At 31.4% G+C, this 22,337-nt stretch overlaps 1 protein-coding gene across 1 annotated transcript; it reads right to left on the bottom strand.

The window, feature by feature from the left end:
* Nucleotides 1-9,465: 9,465 nt before the first annotated feature.
* On the bottom strand, nucleotides 9,466-19,606 carry LOC134687223 (uncharacterized). The gene is made up of 2 exons (XM_063547355.1): nucleotides 19,449-19,606; nucleotides 9,466-10,346 (listed from the first exon to the last, which is right to left on the bottom strand). Exon 2 carries the CDS (start codon nucleotides 10,320-10,322, stop codon nucleotides 9,561-9,563), a length of 762 nt encoding a protein of 253 aa, XP_063403425.1. The 5' UTR covers nucleotides 10,323-10,346; nucleotides 19,449-19,606; the 3' UTR covers nucleotides 9,466-9,560.
* Between the last annotated feature and the right edge of the window lie 2,731 nt (nucleotides 19,607-22,337).

Raw genomic sequence — 22,337 nt, 5'->3', positions numbered from 1 at the left:
GAATTTGGGATAGAAAAGTACTGTGAAACGTCTTATAGTAATGTGAATTCACACTCAAATATAAGAGGGAACAAATGACACAACAGAAACACAACGTTAAAGTGTAACACACACATAAACGAACTATAATATAACAATGGCCATATTCCTGACTTGGTACAGGACATTTTTTAAAGAAAAAAAAAATGGTGGTTTAAACGTGGTTTTATGGCAAAACCTCCCGCTTTAACGGCAATGTTACATATAATATTAAAATGACAACATAACATTTCTGGACTAAAATAATACAAAGAAATAGGAGAACATAATGGACAAAGAAACACACGGATAATAGCTAATAAAAGGCTCCAGGTTTAAAATTAAATACGCCAGGAGTGCGTCTCGTCCACACAAGACTAACTAGTGACGCCCAGATACAAAAGTTCGAAAGCCAAAATAAATATAAAGTTGAACAGCACTGAGGATCAAAAGTTCAAAAGTTCACTCTATACGGCTAGGGTTTTCAGCTTGGGATAAGAACATCCTTATTATTTAGAATAATTTATATTTTTGCAAAGAGTAAATTTTATAAAATGACTATATAATAGATAAACATGATAAAACTGAAGTATAAACTAATTACAGAAAAAAACCCGGATACATTACATCAATTAAAAAAGATGTCAGTTTTAAAAATTCGTTGTTTGAATAAGTGTGATTATTTACAAAGTGTGATATGAAGCAAGACATTTGTATTTACGTTGACCATTCCTTTATTGAAAGCATTTGAATTAATCAAGTCGTCTATTATTCAAAATGGCGGGTTGCCATATACATTATTTTTGTTGTTTTGGTGTGTGTTTCAGATTTGATGTCAAATGAACTTACATCCTACATCTTTTCCCTTCTATTCACATCTTTAACTTATTTAGCTTTGAGACAAATTTTTAAAAACCCTTACCAAGAAAAAAAATTATCTTGAAGAGTAAGATGTAAGAACTATATCTATTACTTATTTTCCATCCTTAAGTTGAACTCTGTTTGTGAAGTTATGTGAAATGAAACTGACATTACACAAAATAACTGATATTTATATGTTATAACGGAACATACTATGATGTTTAATTTTCATCTTAAAAAGTTGTTATTACATTGTTTCTACATTAAAAGAAGGCTTTCATAAATATTGGGATGAGGTAGATTAAACCAGTTGTTAAATCAGATGTAGCATCTTAAAAATTCTAAAAATCTACTCTAAATGCTCACTCTTTATAATTGACGGTCCTGTTGATTTTTTTCTTCGCCTTTTAGTTTTACTCTTTACTGCTACTTCCCATGATCAATTTAAACATAGTAAACATCGTCACATTAATCAGCATTTTTTGTACACAAATTAAAATCGTTGATACAAATTGTTATAGGTCATGACAAACAAATATTTCTATATGATATCAAGAACCACATAGATTCGAACAACAAAAAGTAAAATTCAAAAAGAAGTCCAAGGAAAAGTCAAACGAAAAGTCCCTAATCAAATGGCAAATTCAAAAGCTCAAACATATCAAACGAATGGATGACGACTGTCATATTCCTGACTCGGTACAGGCATGTTCTGATGTATACAATTGTGGATTCAACTCGATTTTAAAGCTAGCTGAACCTCTCACTTGTTGACAGTTGCATCAAATTTCCTTATATTGACAACGATTTTTGAACAAAACAAACAAACACATTATTATTGTCATTTTGTTTATTTTTTTTTGTTACAGTTTCTGACATCGGACTCGGACTTCTCTTACACTGAATTTTAATGTGCGTATTGTTACGCATTTACTTTTCTGAATTGGCTAGAGGTAAAGGGGGAGGGTTGAGATCTCATAAACATGTTTAACCCTGACGCATTAATGCGCCTGTCGCAAGTCAGGAACATCTGGCCTTTGTTAGTCTTGTATGATTTTTAATTTTAGTTTCTTCTGTATAATTCGGAGTTTAGTATGACGTCCATTATCACTGATCTAGTATATATTTTTAAGGGGTCAGCTGCATGACGCCTCCGGGTGCGGGAATTTCTCGCTACATTCAAAACCCATTGGTGGCTTTCGGCTGTTGTCTGCTCTATGGTCGGGTTGTTGTCGCTTTGACACATTCCCCATTTCCTTTCTCAATTTTACAAAAGGTAAAAACGTCTTAAATATGGGTAAATAGTCTGATTCGGTAGTTCACATTCGTGAAAAGGGAATGAAAATTGTAGCTACGACATATCCGATATCATCTGTAAAAAGGATATTCCAGATCGTGATTTCATCTGTAAATTTACAAAGTGATAATTTCAACTGCATCATTTAAAAATCTTGGTTTAAAAATGAAAATTCACAATTGGGAAGCTAAAATCATCTCATTTGCCGTAAAGTTTCGTTTTCGACTGAATTTCATAATAAATTTCTAGATATAAGTCATAATCAAATGGCAAAATCAAAAGTTTAAACACATCAAACGAATGAATGCATCGAAGATCGTATCATGGAACTTTGCTACAGATCTTCACGTTTTCCTTGATATTGACACTTCAAACTTGAATCTATGACAATTGTCTAATTCATATCTACCCCATTGCATGGTGTATGCATATCCCAATATAAGTTATACGGCACACTCTATATCAAGGAGATGCTCTTTAAACAATTAAGAAAAAAAATATACAAACCGAGTAATGATAGTAAATGACTCACATAGATTATACAGTTCTATGTCGCCATCAATAAGAAGTTCTTATAAAAATCTTACAAAGTTCTTTAATTATCTTTATTTATTGATGATGTTCTGTTACTCAATAATTCATATTTCAAACGTGCATTCCTCCCAAATAATCCATTGAACCCCAAATTAAGCTTCTAGGTAGGTCATATTTTGAATTTTTCCTCGATATTGACACATTCCGTCGGCTTCAAACTAAAATATATGATTCACGCGATTTATATCAATTTTCTAAATGTCAACTTCCCATTTCACTGCATTTACTTATCATCTGTTCCATCTCATGGCATTTTCACACCTTAGTAATACTTTGCCACCGTGTATACTCGTATTGAACAACTCAGTCATAGTCCACAAAACATAATTGCCTGAATGTTTTTTTTTCTCTGACGAACGTTATTTGTCATATCTAGCGATAAAAAAAGTTTTAACTCGTTTGTATGCCCACCGACAATAGTAGAGTCCTGTTTATTTGTCCGCTTGTTTGTCCGTAACACCTTTGAAGTGACAACTTTCACCTTAACACACCGAACCACATGTTCAATAACTGTCTTGTAAGCATCAACCATATGCCAAGAAAAAAACGCGATTGAACACCCAAGCTTTGCAATTTCATATCAACATGAATATATATTCCATCTGAAAGCGCTGCACGTGAAAATGTTGCTATTTAAATGGATAGTTCATAATCAGAAAGTTGAATTCATACTTTTGTCGCGAAACTTTAATTTTCGTCGACCATCATGATCAATTTCTGAATACATGTATCAGTGAAGATATGAGACATACGTTACTGTTTATTGTTGTAGCCTTTATTTCACGTTTGATAGGATTGACACAATAAACATACTAAGTAGCCACCATTTTTTTTTTATTAATAGAAGAACATCTCTATGTAGCGAAATGCAGATTGTCGAAAAACACTTTACCACCGTGTATACTCGTATTATACGGACTTTATTAACAAGTGGTGATAACAAAAAATGTACCAAAAAAGGTTAGACGATATCACGACTGAAATTCACTGTACATTAGTTTTACGGTCACCACCACGCATTGGTTGACAAATATGATGCATCAGTGTTTCAACTCTCTGGCGACATGTTTTCGCTTTCGTAGATCGTTGGGCACTAGTATAGTCTTTACCAACTGGGATAGTTTTATTGAGTGTGAATTTGCACTGCGGTCGATGCATTTATAGCAGAAGATGCTTAACCTGACGACTATTTAAAGTTTCTGCGATTCTCTAACTTTTTTATTAACTTGATTTTTCTTTTCCTAATCGAAATACAAGATTTGCATATCGGTAAACTTATGTCGCCTTAATCTATTCTCGAATATAACATTTTGATTGGGTATGTATTATGTTTACAGAGTAGGAAACACTTACTTTGTCGACGTAACTGCTCTCGATTCCTTTGAAGTTAATGCAATTCCATCAGGTTTTTGTGTCTGTTTTTAACATTGATTTGTATCATCTAAATGCAATTTTTGAGGTTTGAACATCGACAAAACTGATGCAATTTATAACACATGGATTAAATGTAGATTAAGCTGGAATGTTTTTCCTTCAAAGATAATATTGATATGACAAACCTTTATGTTTTGTCGAAAGGTACTACGGTATGGATTTGGAACATGGAAAACAACAGAACAAGTCAAAAAGAAATTCAAAATAGATATCTGAGACAAATTCTGAGAATAAGATGACCCAACATATATCAAATGAAAACCTTCACACTAGAGCTGGTACAATGAAATTAAGTGATAATATTATAGGACGGGCGATGAAAATGGACTTTTCATGTACTTTAAATGGATACCAGCAGTATATGTCCAGTGACACTGACATGGAAAACAAGGAGAGAGAAGACTGAACGTCAACAAACTATTTCAAAACAAAATGTCGCGACAGAGAGAATTACACTTGGATAGTACAGACGAGCTACAGCATGGACATCAGCTAAAGAGTCTGTAAACTAGAATGAATGTACCGGGCCTAAAATATCGACAATAAAAAGAAGAGACGTTATGGATATGTAAGGCGAGGCGAGTCTAAATCACCATGGATCTGAAAAGGATGTTTCTTTTTCAATGAAAATATTCCATTAAATGAAGAAATCATTAAGAAACGATAAAAAATAATAAAAGCAATCAAAACATTTGTTCATTTGATAGATCAATTCAGCAAAGTGGACCTTAGACAATGTATGAATTCGTTGTTCAAACACTGAAATGTTTAATGTACTTGGCTAAACGTGTGGACTAGATAACGGTTATTAAATATACTGAAAGCAGATGCATTTATCAAGCATTTTTCCTAGAATTTAGTAAGGTTATTGTAATAAATACATGAATCACATATCCGTTCTTTTTAAATGGGGTAACATTATATTATTGTGATTGTGAAGAGGCCGTTTCAAAATATCGACGGATTTTAACTAAATCCAAATAATTCCGTATTTAAAACCAACAAATTTATACAAGACTATCTGGTTAACATTCAAAATTATTTCTATAACTTATGCGGTAGACATTACTTAAATGTTGAATGTTGCAACTAATGTCAAGGTTCTTTATTTTCCAATGAAAACTGTCTCTGTCCATTTTGAAACACTATTTAACAAAATCTTTCAAAGTAACAGTTTGTCAAGAAGAAATAAATTAAAACCAACAAATTTGTACAAGACTATCTGGTTAACATTCAAAATTATTTCTATAACTTATGCGGTAGACATTACTTAAATGTTGAATGTTGCAACTAATGCCAAGGTTCTTTATTTTCCAATGAAAACTGTCTCTGTCCATTTTGAAACACTATTTAACAAAATCTTTCAAAGTAACAGTTTGTCAAGAAGAAATAAATACCATTGACATAAATCGGAAACTCATGTTGACCAAAGCCAAGTGATACTCTCGTTTGTGCAAAAGAATGAAATGAAAAGAATGAACATTTTGAGTAATTTTAATTGCGATAAAAAATTGTTAACTCATGGATATATTTGTTATTTCACGTCCCTGTTGTAAGAGGGGGTTTTCAAAATTCTAAATTTAAGTGAACAGCCGACGCCAATTTCTGTTTGTAAATTCACTTCAGCTTTAGGTTCAGGCAGTAATTTTATCCATCGTAAAATTCTAGAATTGTTTTGTTTGTTAGATTTGAAGATGGGCGTCAAGTTGGTTACCTATTCCCTATTCCCTATTCGTTACCTATTCCCTATTCCCTATTCGTTACCTATTCGTTACCTATTCCCTTTTCCCTATTCGTTGCCTATTCGTTACCTATTCCCTATTCCCTATTCGTTACATATTCGTTACCTATTCCCTATTCCCTATTCGTTACCTATTCCCTATTCCCTATTCCCTATTCGTTACCTATTCCCTATTCCCTATTCGTTACCTATTCCCTATTCGTTACATATTCGTTACCTATTCCCTATTCCCTATTCCCTATTCGTTACCTATTCGTTACTTATTTGATTTTTAATATCCTTCCCCCTTTTTAATTATTGCATGGAAAAGTTTAATATGGCTGCCGTTACCATGGAAACGGCACAATTGTGAAAAAAAACCAGTTTTTGGTGTTTGGTGAACTGTTTGGATATGCTTCCACTCAGAATCATCATATTTTAAAACAATGTAGGTGTCCACTATAAACAGGTGTTGGATGATTTTGGCGATCATTGGAACTACTATGTTGCCATGGAAACTACACCAAAATTTTCAAAATTCTCAAAATGCTCAAAACTTCATGAAACTTCACAGTAATGATGAGCAACATTGGAGTTGGAATTTCTTAAAATAGGTCTTGTTACCATGGAAACAATGCAAAAAGGTAAAAAATAAGAATTTTCAGAAAACTGGATGAAACTTTACAGGAATGGTAACTGGCATAGGCAGAGTTGAATTTTGAAGTTGGAATTTTCAAAATGGCCGCCGTAACCATGGAAACAGGAAAACTATCAAAAAAATTTAAAATTTTCAATTGTGTCCGTGTCTCTGGTGGTAATAATGTGTTCTTAGAGATGAAAATACCCCATTAGCGCGCATGTACCCGTTCCAGCGCTCGGTTAATACCCTGTTACCATTTCGTTACCTATTCGTTACTTATTCACTTATAAAACGTTTGTTGTACGTTGCACCTTTTCGAAAAGGATTTTCAATTTAACTCATATCTCTGGTGGTAATAATGTGTTCTTATAGATGAAATACCCCTATTACCGCGTATGTACCCGTTCCAGCGCTCAGTAAATACCCTGTTACCTATTCGTTACCTATTCGTTACCTATTCACTTATAAGACGTTTGTTGTACGTTTTTTATTTTATCTACGTGTATAGGACGGTAGGATTTTTTTTATATGTCTATCTTTATATGGTATTGTAACACTTTTCATAATTTGCCCAATTTTAACTTCTAGTAAGGGAACAGTCATTATTTATCAGCGGAGGGGGTCGGTGCATTTTAGGGGGGGTCATTACCAAAAAAATCACACAGCTGGGGGGGTTGCCATCAATTTTTTTATTTTACTGGGGGGGTCACACAATGAAAGTTTTTATGTCTGTCAAGTATATAAATTGTAAGAAAGTGTGCAATCTCTTTGATGATTTCTGTCATATTGAAACCTTTGATAGCACCAGCAGGATGCCCAATCTATCATTTGTAGGGCATCTAATCACTCATTTGTTATGGTTCATTATCCATAGGATATGAAAATTTACAACCAATTCATAAGATTTACAACTGAATAAAACATGAAAAGTTTCTGAACATGCAGTTGAACATGTTTATTCCAACTTTCTAAAGTGTTAAAATCATGTTGATGATATTTCTTAGGGATAGATGAAGGACTGTTAAAGGTGTGTACATTCTAAAATCATTTGATAATAATATAGATATTATTATCAAATTATTACAAAGTTATCGATTAAGATAAAGAATATTTAATGATTCAAGTAAGGGCTTTTAATTTTGTTAGGTAGCATGGCATTCACAAACAAAAAACAGTACACTCAGGGATTTTGTAAAACATTTCCACATTGAAATGAAATTGAATGTTCTTATAATAATAAACCTATATATACATGATGTATATATATAAATATAAGCTCCAAAATAATGTTACTGTATATTCATATTTGAAGCAGGAAAGACCAGTACCATAAGTTGCACTCCCTAGAACTATATGATTAGAAAATTAAAATCCACGAAACATTTATAAGAGGGTGGTAAAGGGGGCCCCTGGACACGGAAACACGTGAAATAAAAATCGCAAAAACGTTGCACGGAATATAAAAATCGGGAAAAACGAAGCACGAGAAATAGAATCGTAAATATTAATGGAAAAAGTAAAATAATATATTAATTAGCCGTTCTTAGAGATCATCTTGTCATTATTAAATGGACATCATGATGACCCTGCAATCACTATTAAGCGTCCGCTAGTTTCAACTGATTTGAAAGACAAATATTATTCATAATAATTAATTTGATAGCAATTTTGAATAGTCTGGGAACACATGATTTGAAACAATCTCCAAATTGACTTTGAATTAAGTCCCAGTTTACTTTTAAATCAAATGCGGGACAAGCACGAGAAATTAAGAGTACCGACACGAAACACGGAAAATAAATAAAGGAGAACACGAGGCACGCACGTCGAAACAAACATGAGAAATAAAACCTCAAAACACGAAAACACGTGAAATAAATAGGCCGAAAACGTTGCACGAAAATAACCCTTTACCACCCTCTTATAAAACTTTAAAAATTTAAAAAAGGCATTAAATGTATTGAGACATTTTCCTACATTCTGTACACGAACCTTCGAGTTAAATTGCGATCTATATTTTTTTTATTTAAATTCTGAATTTGTCATTTTTTCTTCTTGCATGTGTCAGAAATTCATGTTTCAAGACAAAAAAATCTGAAAAAAATCTATGTGATATTTCATGTATTCAGGCTGTTTTATTCAAAGTAGAATTAAACTGAAAAATATTAACCAAAATCAGTTCCATCAGCTTCAAAACAAATTGAAGGTCATGATGAACTTCAAGGGAACATAAATTACCTTATAGTTTTTTTGCTTTATCCAATAAAAATATTTGAAAATAGTTAGAGAATATCAGTTATTAATGACTGCTAACATGCAGTCAAACTGAATTATCTTTATCAAATTAATAAGTTCAAGCTACTTATACTAAATAATAGAAAAGAGGAACTTATAATTGTAGAATGTAATATAAAAAATCAGTACAAAATCATGAAAATGACTGCAATCAGGGAAAATTTCTTTCTGCCATGCATATATACTCGGTAACAGATAGTGTCAATGTCCACATTCTTCCCATAGTTATTTGCCCACTGTTAATTAATAGGGATTTTTTTTAGTAGGGGGGGTCATACTTGTGAAACATAATTTCAAGGGGGGGTCATTATGTGGTTCATAAAAATTATGGGGGGGGGTTGCCAACAAAACTTTTTGATGTGAAAATTTGAACCGACCCCCTCAGCTGATAAATAATGACTGTTCCCTAAGTAAATTTATAATAATCTGAAATCACATTTCCGGCAAGTATCGCATTTATATATTTTTCTTTGACAAAGTTTAAAACTAAAGATAAATTTAAAATATCTGGACCTTGCAAGTCGGTAAAAATACGTACATATACACAGATTGTGTGTGTGTTTTATATCAGATTCACGCCATTTAAATATGTCTATTAAACAGATATTTACTTTTAAAACTAAATTTAATCATAAATTCAACAACAAACAATGTCATTTTCCATACAGTGGAATGTCTCACTTTTGCTAAGCCAAATCAAATCAGTTGGAATCGTCGCTTTCTGGACTGTTTGATTCAAACACTTTGTCGTCCCATATAGTGTGGGGCGTGTGGGAGGATTGGTTTTCTGTATTCATTTTAGTGTCTTCACCACTGGCAGAAATTTCTCGTTTAACTATCTCACCCTCATTTTCATTTGTCTGGGCTTTCTGATATTCCAAAACACCACTTAAAAGTCCAATATATTTTATTGTGAGTTTTAAAATTTCATGTTTACTCAGTTTCTTATCTGGTGGATGGGTAGGAACTAATCGTCGTAACTCAGCAAAAGCTCCGTTTACGTTTTGTTGACGCCATCGTTCTCGGCTGTTCGTAAAATTACGCCGGGGACATCTTGATAATGGTTTATATTCGTACTCTCCGTCAATTATTGACTGACTTGGGTTTCTTTGCCGTAAATCGAGAGGTGCATCTGGGAACATATTGTCAGCGGAATGAGAATAGAAAGGTCTGGGTGACAGCATTGGATATGGAACACTTTGTAGACAAATATAACCAGTTTCAGCTGGTCTTTCAGAGTCATAAAACACATTATCATCTCCTTCCTCGGAATCTTTTATGTATTCATCTTTTTCTTCAGATAAAGTTCTGACAGAATCAAATCTCGCATCGTACATGGCCTCACTACCAGAACCTAACACGAATTTTTCTGTGAGACATGTTTTTGTGTCTCCACCTTTTTGTTCAGAAGCATTGTTTAACAATTCATCCCGGAGATACAGAACTGCTTTTGATATTGGCATTTTTTTAAAATGGCGACATACCTTCTGCAAAGAAAAAGTAAGAATATGATACACATAATGTCCATGGTACTAGTATACATTCTAAAATAACATTTCCTTCATATAAGTAATAAATTTCAATCAATACATTTAGGTAGGAAATATTCAGACTGCATACGGTTTGTATTTTTGTGTAGGCATATGTTGCATCACTATTAAGAAAAGATTCATGATATGTTGAAATGACATTGATCTATTAGTTTAACGAGACACCTTTAATCGTGTTATGGCTACATCGAAACATACGATAATTTTTTTTTTTTTTTCAATTATTTTGTTGTAGTCGAAGAAAGTAACATACACAAACAGTATTTTAAAAGAAAACAGCAACGTTCAAACATGATAATAGTAAGACGCATTTTCAAGCATGACAACAGGACAAAGCAAACTTCAAGCATGACAATAGAACACAGAAATAATCAAGCATGACAAAAGAAAACAAAAAGTTCAAGCATGACAATAGAACACAGAAATAATCAAGCATGACAAAAGAAAACTAAAAAGATGAAACATGACAAAAGAAAACTAAAAAGTTGAAACATGACAAAAGTAAACAGAATTGTTTAAGCATTACAATGGAGAAAATGAGATTTTACAGTAGAACGTTTGAAGCTTACTCAATGAGTAACAAGTGCGAACAGTTAAGACCTGAATTTGTAAAAAATGAAACAATGACTTTTATCATTAGCCTAAATATATTGACCTTGATGCTTGTTTGTATAAAAATAACACGACTAACATTGAGTGTTCATTAATAGTTATTAATCATAATCAATCAAGAGTTCCTGAAATACGACGCTAAATAATTAGTTGTTGTTGACTCTACTGACCCTCTTACGTAAAAGTTACTACTTATATTTGACTAGACACTCTTTCAACAGTAGCTAACCAAAGAAGTAAATAAAAGTACTTAAGTACTAAATAGTCTGGGTCAAATTCTAATATAAATGGAGACATATATCACCACAACCCAAAAAGATCTTTATCGGATTGAAAAATATGAAAAACTTTGCTACCTATCTATATCTAAAATGTCAAAAATTGAAAGAACGAAACTTTACATACAACTATACACTTTCGGGTTATGCAAAGTTCAAAATCATGTCGCCCAGTGCAACAACTTGATGTGCCTATTACCTTCAAAATAAACTTTTTATATTGGAAATCCTCATCTTTATTTAGTTAATGGGGCATCCATCATATATGTACTTAATTTTTTTTCATATAAATTAGACCGTTGGTTTTTCCGTTTGAATTGTTTTACACTAGTAATTTGTGGGACCCTTTATAGCTTGTTGTTCAGTGTGAGCCAAGACTCTTTGTTGAAGGCCGTACCTTGACCTATAATGGTTTTCTTTTATAAATTGTTATTTGGATGGAGAGTTGTCTCATTGGCACTCATATCAAATCTTTCTATATCTGACTAAATCTAAGTTGATCAGATCCAGTTTATTGATAAGCCTTAAACTATATGTATATCTGAATTACATTATATATAACAATTGAGATTAGTCTGTTTTCAACAAAAGCTAATACGTAATTCAAAGACCAATTTTACGTTTTCCACATCAAAAGGTTGAACTTATTGCAAACCCACATGATTTCATACAATTAAAATGTTTGTTTATAGCAGCGCATCTTGAATTATCAAAAAATGGATGGGATAAAACCCACCATTTAACTATGTCATTTTACTTTGCCTAAGTGATGAATGTCCGTTTAACCAAAATAAAGTAAAATTTCCTTCTTCGCACTATCCTTTGCCTTAATAAGAAGGACAAAAATTAATGAGATTTTACTGAAGCTGTAATTTTTACAATACATCCTAAGGATTTTAACTATTTCTGCATTTTGTAAAATCAATATGGATTTTTTTCAATGTACAGACACTGATACAAAATTAACAAATTTCGATATTCTTTTCACTTCAAATCTTTAAATGAATAAATCAGATATTTCAAGGTTCCGTATAAATTGTACGGCACTCCTTGTTTATGTCATTCAAGTTTAATGTGCAACACTGAAAATGTCGTCTCGTTCCAAAATACCAATACAACAGTCCACCTCACTTGTTTGTAATCGTTTATAAATCTGTAAAGTATTGGTTTTCATTTTTTTTTTATATCACTGGGTCAAAAAGGCTGCTGGTAGACTTTCAGAAACTATATTTGATATCAATGGCTCAGCAGGCAGTATGATATATCGCGCTTCAATCGTTTAGATGAAGGTATAAAGGCAACAGGAGTATACCACTGGTCAAAGGTAATAAATTGATTGAGAGGAAACTAACCCGGGCTACAAACTAAAACCAACGGGAAAATGTCAACTATAAGAAGAAAACAACAGAACACTGAAGTAAAAGAAAAAAAAACGACAATGCAATATACACAGAAACGAAGTATTAAATAACAACTGCCATATTTTTTACTTGGCACAGAACATTTTAAGAACAAAAATGGTGGGTTGAACTTCAACCAGGTTTTATGGCTAACAAAAGTTCGCGAATTTATGACAATGTTAAATAAACTGCTAAAATGACGACATCACATGACGGGAAAATCCAGAAAAACGCTTCTGACGCATAGAATATGTGAAATAATACTTTCATATTTCATACGTATTGTCATCCTATAGCTAGCTATAGAACCAGGTTTAATCTACCATTTTCTACATAAGAAAACGCATGTACCAATTGAGGAAATTGACAGTTTGAATTCATTCGTTTGATGTATTTGAGCTTTTGATTATTGCTATTTGATTACACACTTTCCGTTTTGAATTTCCTCATATTTTAGTTTAGAGTAAGCAATAGTTTAGCACTGTTCAAATTTTATAAATTCATTTAAAAAAACGAATCAAGGTATAAAAAAAAGAATCTGAGGGAATCTTATGAATTACAAATGGAGCTAAATTTAAAATGTATTTGTATCTTCCTTACACAGATTTTGAAAAATCGAAGCTGAAGTTATTTCAACAAATGTTATATACGTTATCTTTATCAAGATTAATATTATACAGAGTTACAAAATGGATCAAATGATCAAAAATAAAAGTTGATCGAGAACCTAACCACCAAAATTACCGACAAAAAATATTTTAATTTTCCAGTTTTGAACTTTGTATTTCTAAAAGCAACATTCTATAAGCGCATTTATATGATGTTTATATCTCCTATTTGATACGGTATTCATGTGTTTACGTTTTCTATCCTGAGTGCCTTGACATAGGGTTACTGGTTACTACGTAGATATTAAACCATTTGTTAATGGTAAATTTGACGTCATCCCTGAGCTCCATTCCTTCGACTTGTGGTTTCTAGATTTGCGTTAATATCTTTTTCTATTTTGATGCATTTAAACTAGTTCTAACGGTGAATTTTGATTTTTAAACCGCAGGTTGATGCAATGTGTCCTGTTTATTTCATGCAATATCGATTAGGAACATTGCAACTGATTTTATTCATTTTATAAATTATTATTGAAGTAAATGGTATTCCTTTGTACTGTTCACTACAAACCTTTCCATTTATCATAGTTCAATTTTCAAATTTAAAAATGCTCGGTTCACATTGCAATAAAATGTTAAAAATTTATCTATCAACAGTGGATAAATGTGTTAATCAACTGGGCAATGTGGTAGAAAATGTATGTATACAACAGGATAATGTGGTTAGTCAGAATGACATAGATTTGTGAATAAAAATTAGTTTACACTCTTTATATAGAAGCATTTATCTCCAAAAAAGTTTCTTCATTTGAACAATGACGTTTTTGCAGTAAAATACTTTTTAATATATTCTTTTATCTCCCATATCTGATTTGTCACAAAATGTGCATTTTTCTCTTTGACCTGTTTATCTATAGTCCTTATATTACGAAGAGTTATAGCGTATATTTCTGGAAGTATTTGTAAACAATCTTCCAATACCAAATCCTAATGGTATATCTAAAATTACAAAAAATGTAGTATTTTAAACACTGTTTGACGATATTGGAGAAATGTGTTCAGAATTATAAAAAAAATTTATATAAGAATGTTTAAACAATACAATTTCTATAATACGGGAACATGAACATACTATGTTAATTTTTACTCGACACTTCAAAATTTTAAGTTGTTTACCAAAACCTTTCCGAGAGTACTTAACTTTATTGACGTCATTCGCTTATTTTAACCCCTTAATGAACGAATCGAGTCCAATTTTAATGAAGAAACTATTTCGTGGAATCACTCTACCCTCGTAACAAAATCGACTGAAATCTTACACCAACAAAGTTTATTGGATAGTTCATGTCGGTTCTACACATAACCGAACATTTAATGCGATGTAGTAAAATTGGGTCCTTCAGTTGTTTTTAAGCAAATTTCAGATCATTTAAGATTATCCATAGATTATAATTCGTGAATCTGCATATTCGGCTTGAGTACCTCTGGTTTTCGTTAAATACACTATTAAATAGTCGAATCTAGATTTGCTTGTATACCTAGATTGTGATGTGCAGACTCAAATAAAAAGTAAAATCGCAAAAATGTTGAACTTCGAGGAATATTCAAAAAGGAAAGTTCTTAATGTTAATGGCAAAATCAAAAGCTCAAACACACCAAACGAATGGATAACAACTATCATATTCCTGACTTGGTACCGGCATTTTCTTATGTAGAAAATGGTGGATTAAACCTGGTAGCTAAACATCTCACTTGTATGACAGTCGCATCAAATTTCATTATATTGGCAATTAAAATCAATAAGTATACTTGAGATTTTCAAAAAGACTTTTAAAGTAAAGACACTATTGTTCTATAATTGTTGTTGGTGTCGGACAGTAGGTGTTAATTTTTCCTTTGTCAGTAGCTTGTTCTTACACTGGTTTTTTCTATACTTATTGGTATATGTTGAAAGTTTGTCTTCAAAAAATAATTAATTATAAATAATGCTGTCAAATTCATTTCAATATATATTTAAAAAGTTTAAGTTGTGTTTCTTAAATAGCAACCATGCCTGAAACTCTAGGAAAAAGCATTGTTTTGATTATAATCGTCGAACAATAGTTATTTTCAAAGGAACTTTCAATCAGGGATCCATTCCCGATTTTAGCATTATATATCTAAGACCGTTTTGATACAAAAGGGTAAAAGAGGTAGGACCAATTTCTCTGCTTATGTTTCTCTCACAGTTTCAGAATTAGAAAGTTGCGGCAACCTACTGAATTACGAATATCATAGAGTCTTTATAATATATCAAACCAGGTTTTAATCCACCATTTTCTACATTTGAAAGTACCTGTACCAAGTCAGGAATATGATCGTTCTTGTCCATTCGTTTTTTATGTGTTTTTTCATTTGATTTAGCCATGTGATTATAGATTTTCCGATTGGATTTTCCTCTGAGTTCAGTATTTATGTGATTTTACTTTTTAGTACTTAGTACATATTTTACAGATATTCCAATAAATTCAAAATTTGATCAACAAATTTCATATAATTTTTAGGGTAAAATTCTACATCGAATGAAATTTTCCCCAAATAGATATCATTTTGAATAATTCAGGCACTATAAAAATTAAGCGTTATTTAAAAAATGTCGTTATATAAGTCCACATTATACCATTACACTATTGTGAAAAATACATTCAGAGGATATTGGCTCTTCCTCTTGTTATCTATAAGCTTTTCCCGAGGAAGTGTTGTTCTTATAATCTTACTTCAGCGTTTGCATTGTATTGGCTTATTCGTGTTTCCTTTATTACGGATTAATAAAAAAACATTCACAAAGTAAAGTACAGTCATGATCTCACTTGCTACTTAATGCGTTTCCCGCGGTTTTGGTTTATGACCCGGATTTGTTTTTGTCTATCGATTTATGAGTTTTGAACATCGGTATACTACTGTTGCCTATATTTGCTACATTGTTTAATCGCAATTCATTAGAATTGCACAGATTTGACAGTAATCCAAAAATTTCGAGCAGCTAAAACGAAAAGGGCAAAATGATAAATGATTATATCCACGTATACAATAGAATTGCTGCATTCTTGAAATAAAAGTTACTATGCTTATAGTAGACTCCGTTTGAATTAACCAAAACATTCTTTTGAATAAAAATAAAATGAAAACACATAACTTCCACTAAAGTCTCAATTTTTTTTTTGCAATTTGTGTGTAAGCAAGACACATTCTATTTTAGGAAGGAGTATCTCATACCGAAAAATCGGAAAGTATATGGCAGTTAAAATTCGTGCCAGTAGTCAGTGCCTTGAGATGATTGATAACATACATTAGATTCGCCGTTGGTTGGTGAAATTCAGCATAAATAGGATCAAACTGTTACCTTTGATAAATTTTGCTCTCCTTTTTATGTCCATGTTGGTCATATAGTTCCTTACATTTACATGTATATTTCTACATTCATAGCTTTGAAAAGTTTAGACTTGAGAGTCCTTGATCTACGTAAATTCAGAAAAATGGTTCGGACGCATCAAATCTATGAAGCGTTATTTTTATTCAAATATATTATAGTGTTTACAATGTTCTGGAGATTCATAGTTGATTTGACTTTCAAAAGGGTTTGATTCGAGTGCCTCTTGTGAAGACTTCATACGTACATGGCGAAATAAATGTATACTAATACTAAACCTGAAATATGTTGATATATAAATAACACGTAGCTGAGAGGGTAATAGAGAAGATTGTTACCCAGAGAAAACATTGTCAACCGCGGCGAAGGGGTACCAATCTGCTCTATCACCCTCTCAGCTACGTGTTATTTATATATCAACATAATCATTATTGTCATTACAAAACAACGTTACGGGTATTAGAAAAATCAACAGAAGTGAAGCGAAATGTTTTGTATTTATTTTGACATTAAAATAATAAAAGCTGAGCCAAAACGTAGAACTTAAGCATTGTCTTTAATTACTTTATATAAATTCAATTCATTTCCCTTTGAATTGTCGATTTTTGATTGGTCGAAACGAGAGGGTAACATTAAAAAAAATGTTCACCCGCTCAGCCATGTGATAGAGTAAATTAACACCCTCATATTAGCCAATCAAAATATGGCATTTTAACGTGAAGTATAATAATGTTTTTTAACTGACGAAAAAAGTTTTTTTTCGTCTCGAATTTCAAATGTGTCCTATGAAAGTTATATCAAACCAAAACTAGACTAACAGAAATGTGACATGTCTTTCTTTGGTTTAAACTAAATTATTCGACAAGCATATGGAACTGCGCGATTGTATCACATATTGCTTCAGAGTAAATCAGAGACATACAAAAAAGGAATTGCGTTATGTAAGATACAATGCTGGATTAGTTATTTCATTAATTATGTTTTTAACACTGTAAGAGTGAACAAGAGAAACATATTCTTTATGTTATTATTCTTAAAATATACGGTTTTATTTTCAACATATAGATCTCTCTAGTTATTCCAGATTATTTCTCAAACTGGCAATTTTACGATAATTATGTCTGTATACATACTTTTACCATGTTTGAACATTAGAGGAAACGCGCGTCTGGCGCAAATATAAAATTTCAATGATGACTTTATTTACAACCACTGGGTCGATGCGACTGCTGCTGGAGTTTTAAATACCCGAGGGTACTACCGGCCCAGTAGTCAGCACTTCTGTGTTGACTTGAATTGTCATTGATATGTTCATAATTATAAATCAATTGTTTACAAATCCTTGGATATTTGAAATACTAAGACTTTTTTTCTACCTCGGGAATAGACCTTAGCTGTATTTGGCAAAACATTTTGGGGTTTTTGGTCATCAATACTCTTCAACTTCGTACTTTATTTGTCCTTTTTTATCATATTTTGATTCGAGCGTCACTGATTAGTCTTTTGTAAACGATACGCGAGTCTGTCGCAAATATAAATTTCCCACCTGGTATCTATGATGAGTTTATTAAGATAGACGAATGTTAAAGCGTCTATGTAAAAAGACCCTTTGTACCATCAAAGTTGGCAAACAACATTCTATCAAAACATTGTAAAGTATTAAAGTTCCAACAAGACATCTGAAAATTCAAAGTTAACTGTAGGCATCGTTTACTCCCATTGTTTTAAGCAGACATTGTCCTTTGTTACATTCTAACTTTCTATCATTTTCCTAGTGTTTTAATACCAACACATTCTCACCCTCAAATTTCTTTGATTCTTGAGTTATTTTGTTTTTTTCTAAATACTCATCATTTCTTATTAAAGTACTTAAATTCTCAATTATTTATAAGACTTAAACTTATATTGTATGTCTCTTTCAAGCATGTAAAAAACTATATGTATGACCCTTAATAAATCGGATGATGTTGATATTGATCAATATCAGTTTCAAGTTATGAATAAATGCTTTGTAAATGAAATCATGATCATACAGTGTTTGTAAACATAGTTCAATAAAAACATAAACAAAAACAGAAATAGAATCGGAAAGCGTAATACTGAAAAGAAAACGGGATATGGGATAATTATACGAGACGGTATAATCTTCTTAAAACACTAGCAAATAATCATATATCACAGGAACGAAACTTTTTGGATTGTCGATCATCTTGACATTTTCGTTAAGTTGGGTTGGTTTTTTTCAAACGAAACGATGAAGTGCTCTTATTTTACGAAAAAATCCAGATGGTCCTTACTCCTATTTGAGCGGTAGGGCAACTGATTTAATATTTAGAATGCAGCAGATTTCAACAGATTTTAGTTGAGATTGTATAACACTAGATACTGAAAAGTGCAAAGAATTTGAGCTCCTTTAAAAGAAAGATTTAACTTTTTGAAAAGTTATCTATATTAATCGGTCTTTTAGAGCATAGGCTTGCAAAAAGTAAAATTAAAAAAATACTCAAAACGGAAAGTCCCTAATCAAATGGCAAAATCAATTGATAAAACATATCAAACGAAAAGACAACAACTGTGAATTGTTTTTATATATACTAATTTGTTAATTTTCCTCTAATTTTGATTTTATACAAGTATTAACTGACAAACAAGATCCTTGGTAAATTTTCATTTTAGAAATTACCACAGAATTCAAATGTTAAGTTTTGAATGTAAATATAAAAAAAACTTACTTGTACATATAAATAATTAGTATCCTTTACTTGTCAATGTGTCTCCAAATTCACTTTATAAACCAAGTACGGAAGCCAACCTGATTGGTCACATGATTCTTAAGCCAATCCGTATTTCCTCGATATTAAGGTATTTAATTAAACTGTCTCATCATCCAATGCGATTTGATAACGCCAGAAAATTAATTCAAGTCAATAAAAATTAACAAATCAGTGTACTCTGGATTTATTACATTACGAACATGCAAAACACAGCTGTTAAAAATTAGTAGTTTTTATAAATATTCTATGCAAAGATAAAATGAAATGTCAAATTTTGATTTAAAATTTCAACTTAGTAAATATGTGTTTACACATGCCTGTTTATTTCAAAAAGATTTTGATAATTTATTTTTTTCTTGGATGGAACTTGTCTGGGATATCAAGAACTGCGGCGACAGTAGTTTAGTGATATTCAAAACCGTCTTTATTTTCCATGTTGAATAATCTATATTTTAAACGTGCAAAAATAGCATTTGTTGAACTTTATAAAAGTCTTTCAGATTTGAATGTTAGATTTTTGTTTTACTATCCAAAATGAAAGTCATATAAAATTATATGACAATGTAAAAGGGCTGAAACTGCCAAAAACCAGGTTCAATTCACCATTTTCTACATTTGAGAATGCTTGTATCAAGTCAGGAATATGACAGTTGTCCATAATTTATATGTTTTGTTGTTTAATTTTGTCATTTGATTAGGGACTTTCCGTTTTGAATTATCCTCGGAGTTGGTTAATAAGAATTGAACTGAATTGGGTTCAGTACTTTTGTTATTTCACTTTTTGCGAGTAATAAACATATATAAGTGTGTACTGTTACAAAAAAAAATATCTTCATGAAATACTCGTCAATTCTCAGACGATTTCGTATTTCGTATTTGAAAATTTCAAAGGTTCTGTGTTTGTTTAATATAATTCAAAGCATTTTTTGCATTTATATGGTATGAAAAACATCGACTTTAATAAATCTATAAAAGTTTGATTGATAGTCACCATGGTCGACATGGTGAGTTTCATACTTGAATTTTCAATACTGTGCATTAAAAGGTAATATTGTGTGGGGTTTTTTTCACGAAAAAATATTTCGTGGTCTTTACCTGTTTCGATCAATGGTTCTAACATTTGCGATGTGAATGAAACGACTTGAATATGTTGAAAGTATTAGAAAAAGTGAGCATAATTCTTCTAGGAGGAATATTTCTTATAGAAGAAATGTCCTACATCATTAACATATTTATTTTGTTTGTTATTATTTTGCATTTGTTGTCAACAATTCATTTTATATTTGTTTATTAATGCGACAATGTATGACCGATGTTCATTCAAATCCTGTTCATCGATTAAGAAAACAAAATCAAGCCAAAACAACCTGTGTTCCTCGTAAAATTGTAAAAATTGGAAGAGGAACAAGACCGGGAGCATCGTCAGTCTAAGAGTCTCTGTTTTGTTTGCATCACATACAATGCGCTTACACTCAGTATAATTATAGGGATAAGACACAAATAGTAGAATAACAGATCAGACGAGTATTTTGGTATTTTTAAAAGACTGAGAAAAATGGGGCTTGTGGTTCCAGATACCAAAACATTGTATCGGTCAACCAATTCGTCATTGATGACCGTAAACCTTATACAGTGTCGATTTACGTCATTCTTCTCAAAAACTCTGTTATAGCAGTTTTTAGTTAAAGAGCATACCCCTGTAAATGAAGTCCGTATAGTGTTATCTATCATGAGCGTTACGTATTACCTGAAATATATAAAACCAACACGATGGAGCAGAGGGTATACATTAAAATAGTAAAAATGCAGAACTCCATAGGAAATACAAAACGGAAAGTCTGTTATTAAATAGTAAAACCAAAAGCAAACTCCATAGGAAATACAAAACGGAAAGTCTGTTATTAAATAGTAAAACCAAAAGCAAACTCCATAGGAAATACAAAACGGAAAGTCTGTTATTAAATAGTAAAACCAAAAACACATACAGATTAAACGAATGGAAAATAACTGTCATATTCCTGACTTGGTAAGGACATTTACTCATATAGAAAATTGTAGATTAAACCTGGTTTTATATAATTAGATAAAGCTCTCACTTGTATGCAATCACATAAAATTCCATTATATTAACCACATTGTGAAAACAAAACAAACAGACATAATAGGTCAACATGTAGAAAAGGGGTACAGCAGTCAACTTTGGTTTGTAATCTTAATCTTTTTAAAAACCACAATGTAATTGGGGAGAAATGTGAATTTGATCATTATATTACAGCGAAAAGAAAAATATAACATTCGAATTGAATTAAAAAAAATCTTGGTCTGTCTGATAATCTTTATAGCTCAATTGAACCAAAGTTCGTTGTGCCTTAATTTAACAAGGAAAATTTTCATTAACATGCAAATAACTACGATATTTTGATATTGCAATATATATTTCGTCGCGTTTCTTCCTTAAGTAAGATGCATTGATCTGAAAGATAAAGAACTATAAACTATTATTGTTAACAGAACGGATATCTTATTAATTGTTTTCCCGTTATTTTTACAACAACATCCTTTTATAGTAGATCACCAAATCTGATAAACTTTTAAGTATTGATCTTATTTATAGTTTGAAATTTATGAACCTTAAATAAGGTCAATTTATAAATCAGATTCATAATTTGAAGCACTTTTCTTCAGGTGAACTAATTGTCAATTGTTAGATTCATAGAATGAAATTATGAAGTCATATTTAAAGTTATATCTTAAAAGTATAATTGAAAGAATCATTTTATTTTTGTTATTTTATAATGGTATAAAAGCGTTCATGATGTGCATATTATAATTTATAAGCAGGAATTG

Source organism: Mytilus trossulus, chromosome 1 (assembly GCF_036588685.1).
Source record: "Mytilus trossulus isolate FHL-02 chromosome 1, PNRI_Mtr1.1.1.hap1, whole genome shotgun sequence".
Classification (NCBI taxonomy): Eukaryota; Metazoa; Mollusca; class Bivalvia; order Mytilida; family Mytilidae; genus Mytilus; species Mytilus trossulus.
Note: the sequence above shows the minus strand (reverse complement) of the source record. Positions and strands in the feature narration are given on the sequence as shown.

Coding starts and splice junctions, on each gene's coding strand:
- LOC134687223 (XM_063547355.1), bottom strand. CDS start 10,322: ATGCCAATATCAAAAGCAGTTCTGTATCTCCGGGATGAATTGTTAAAC.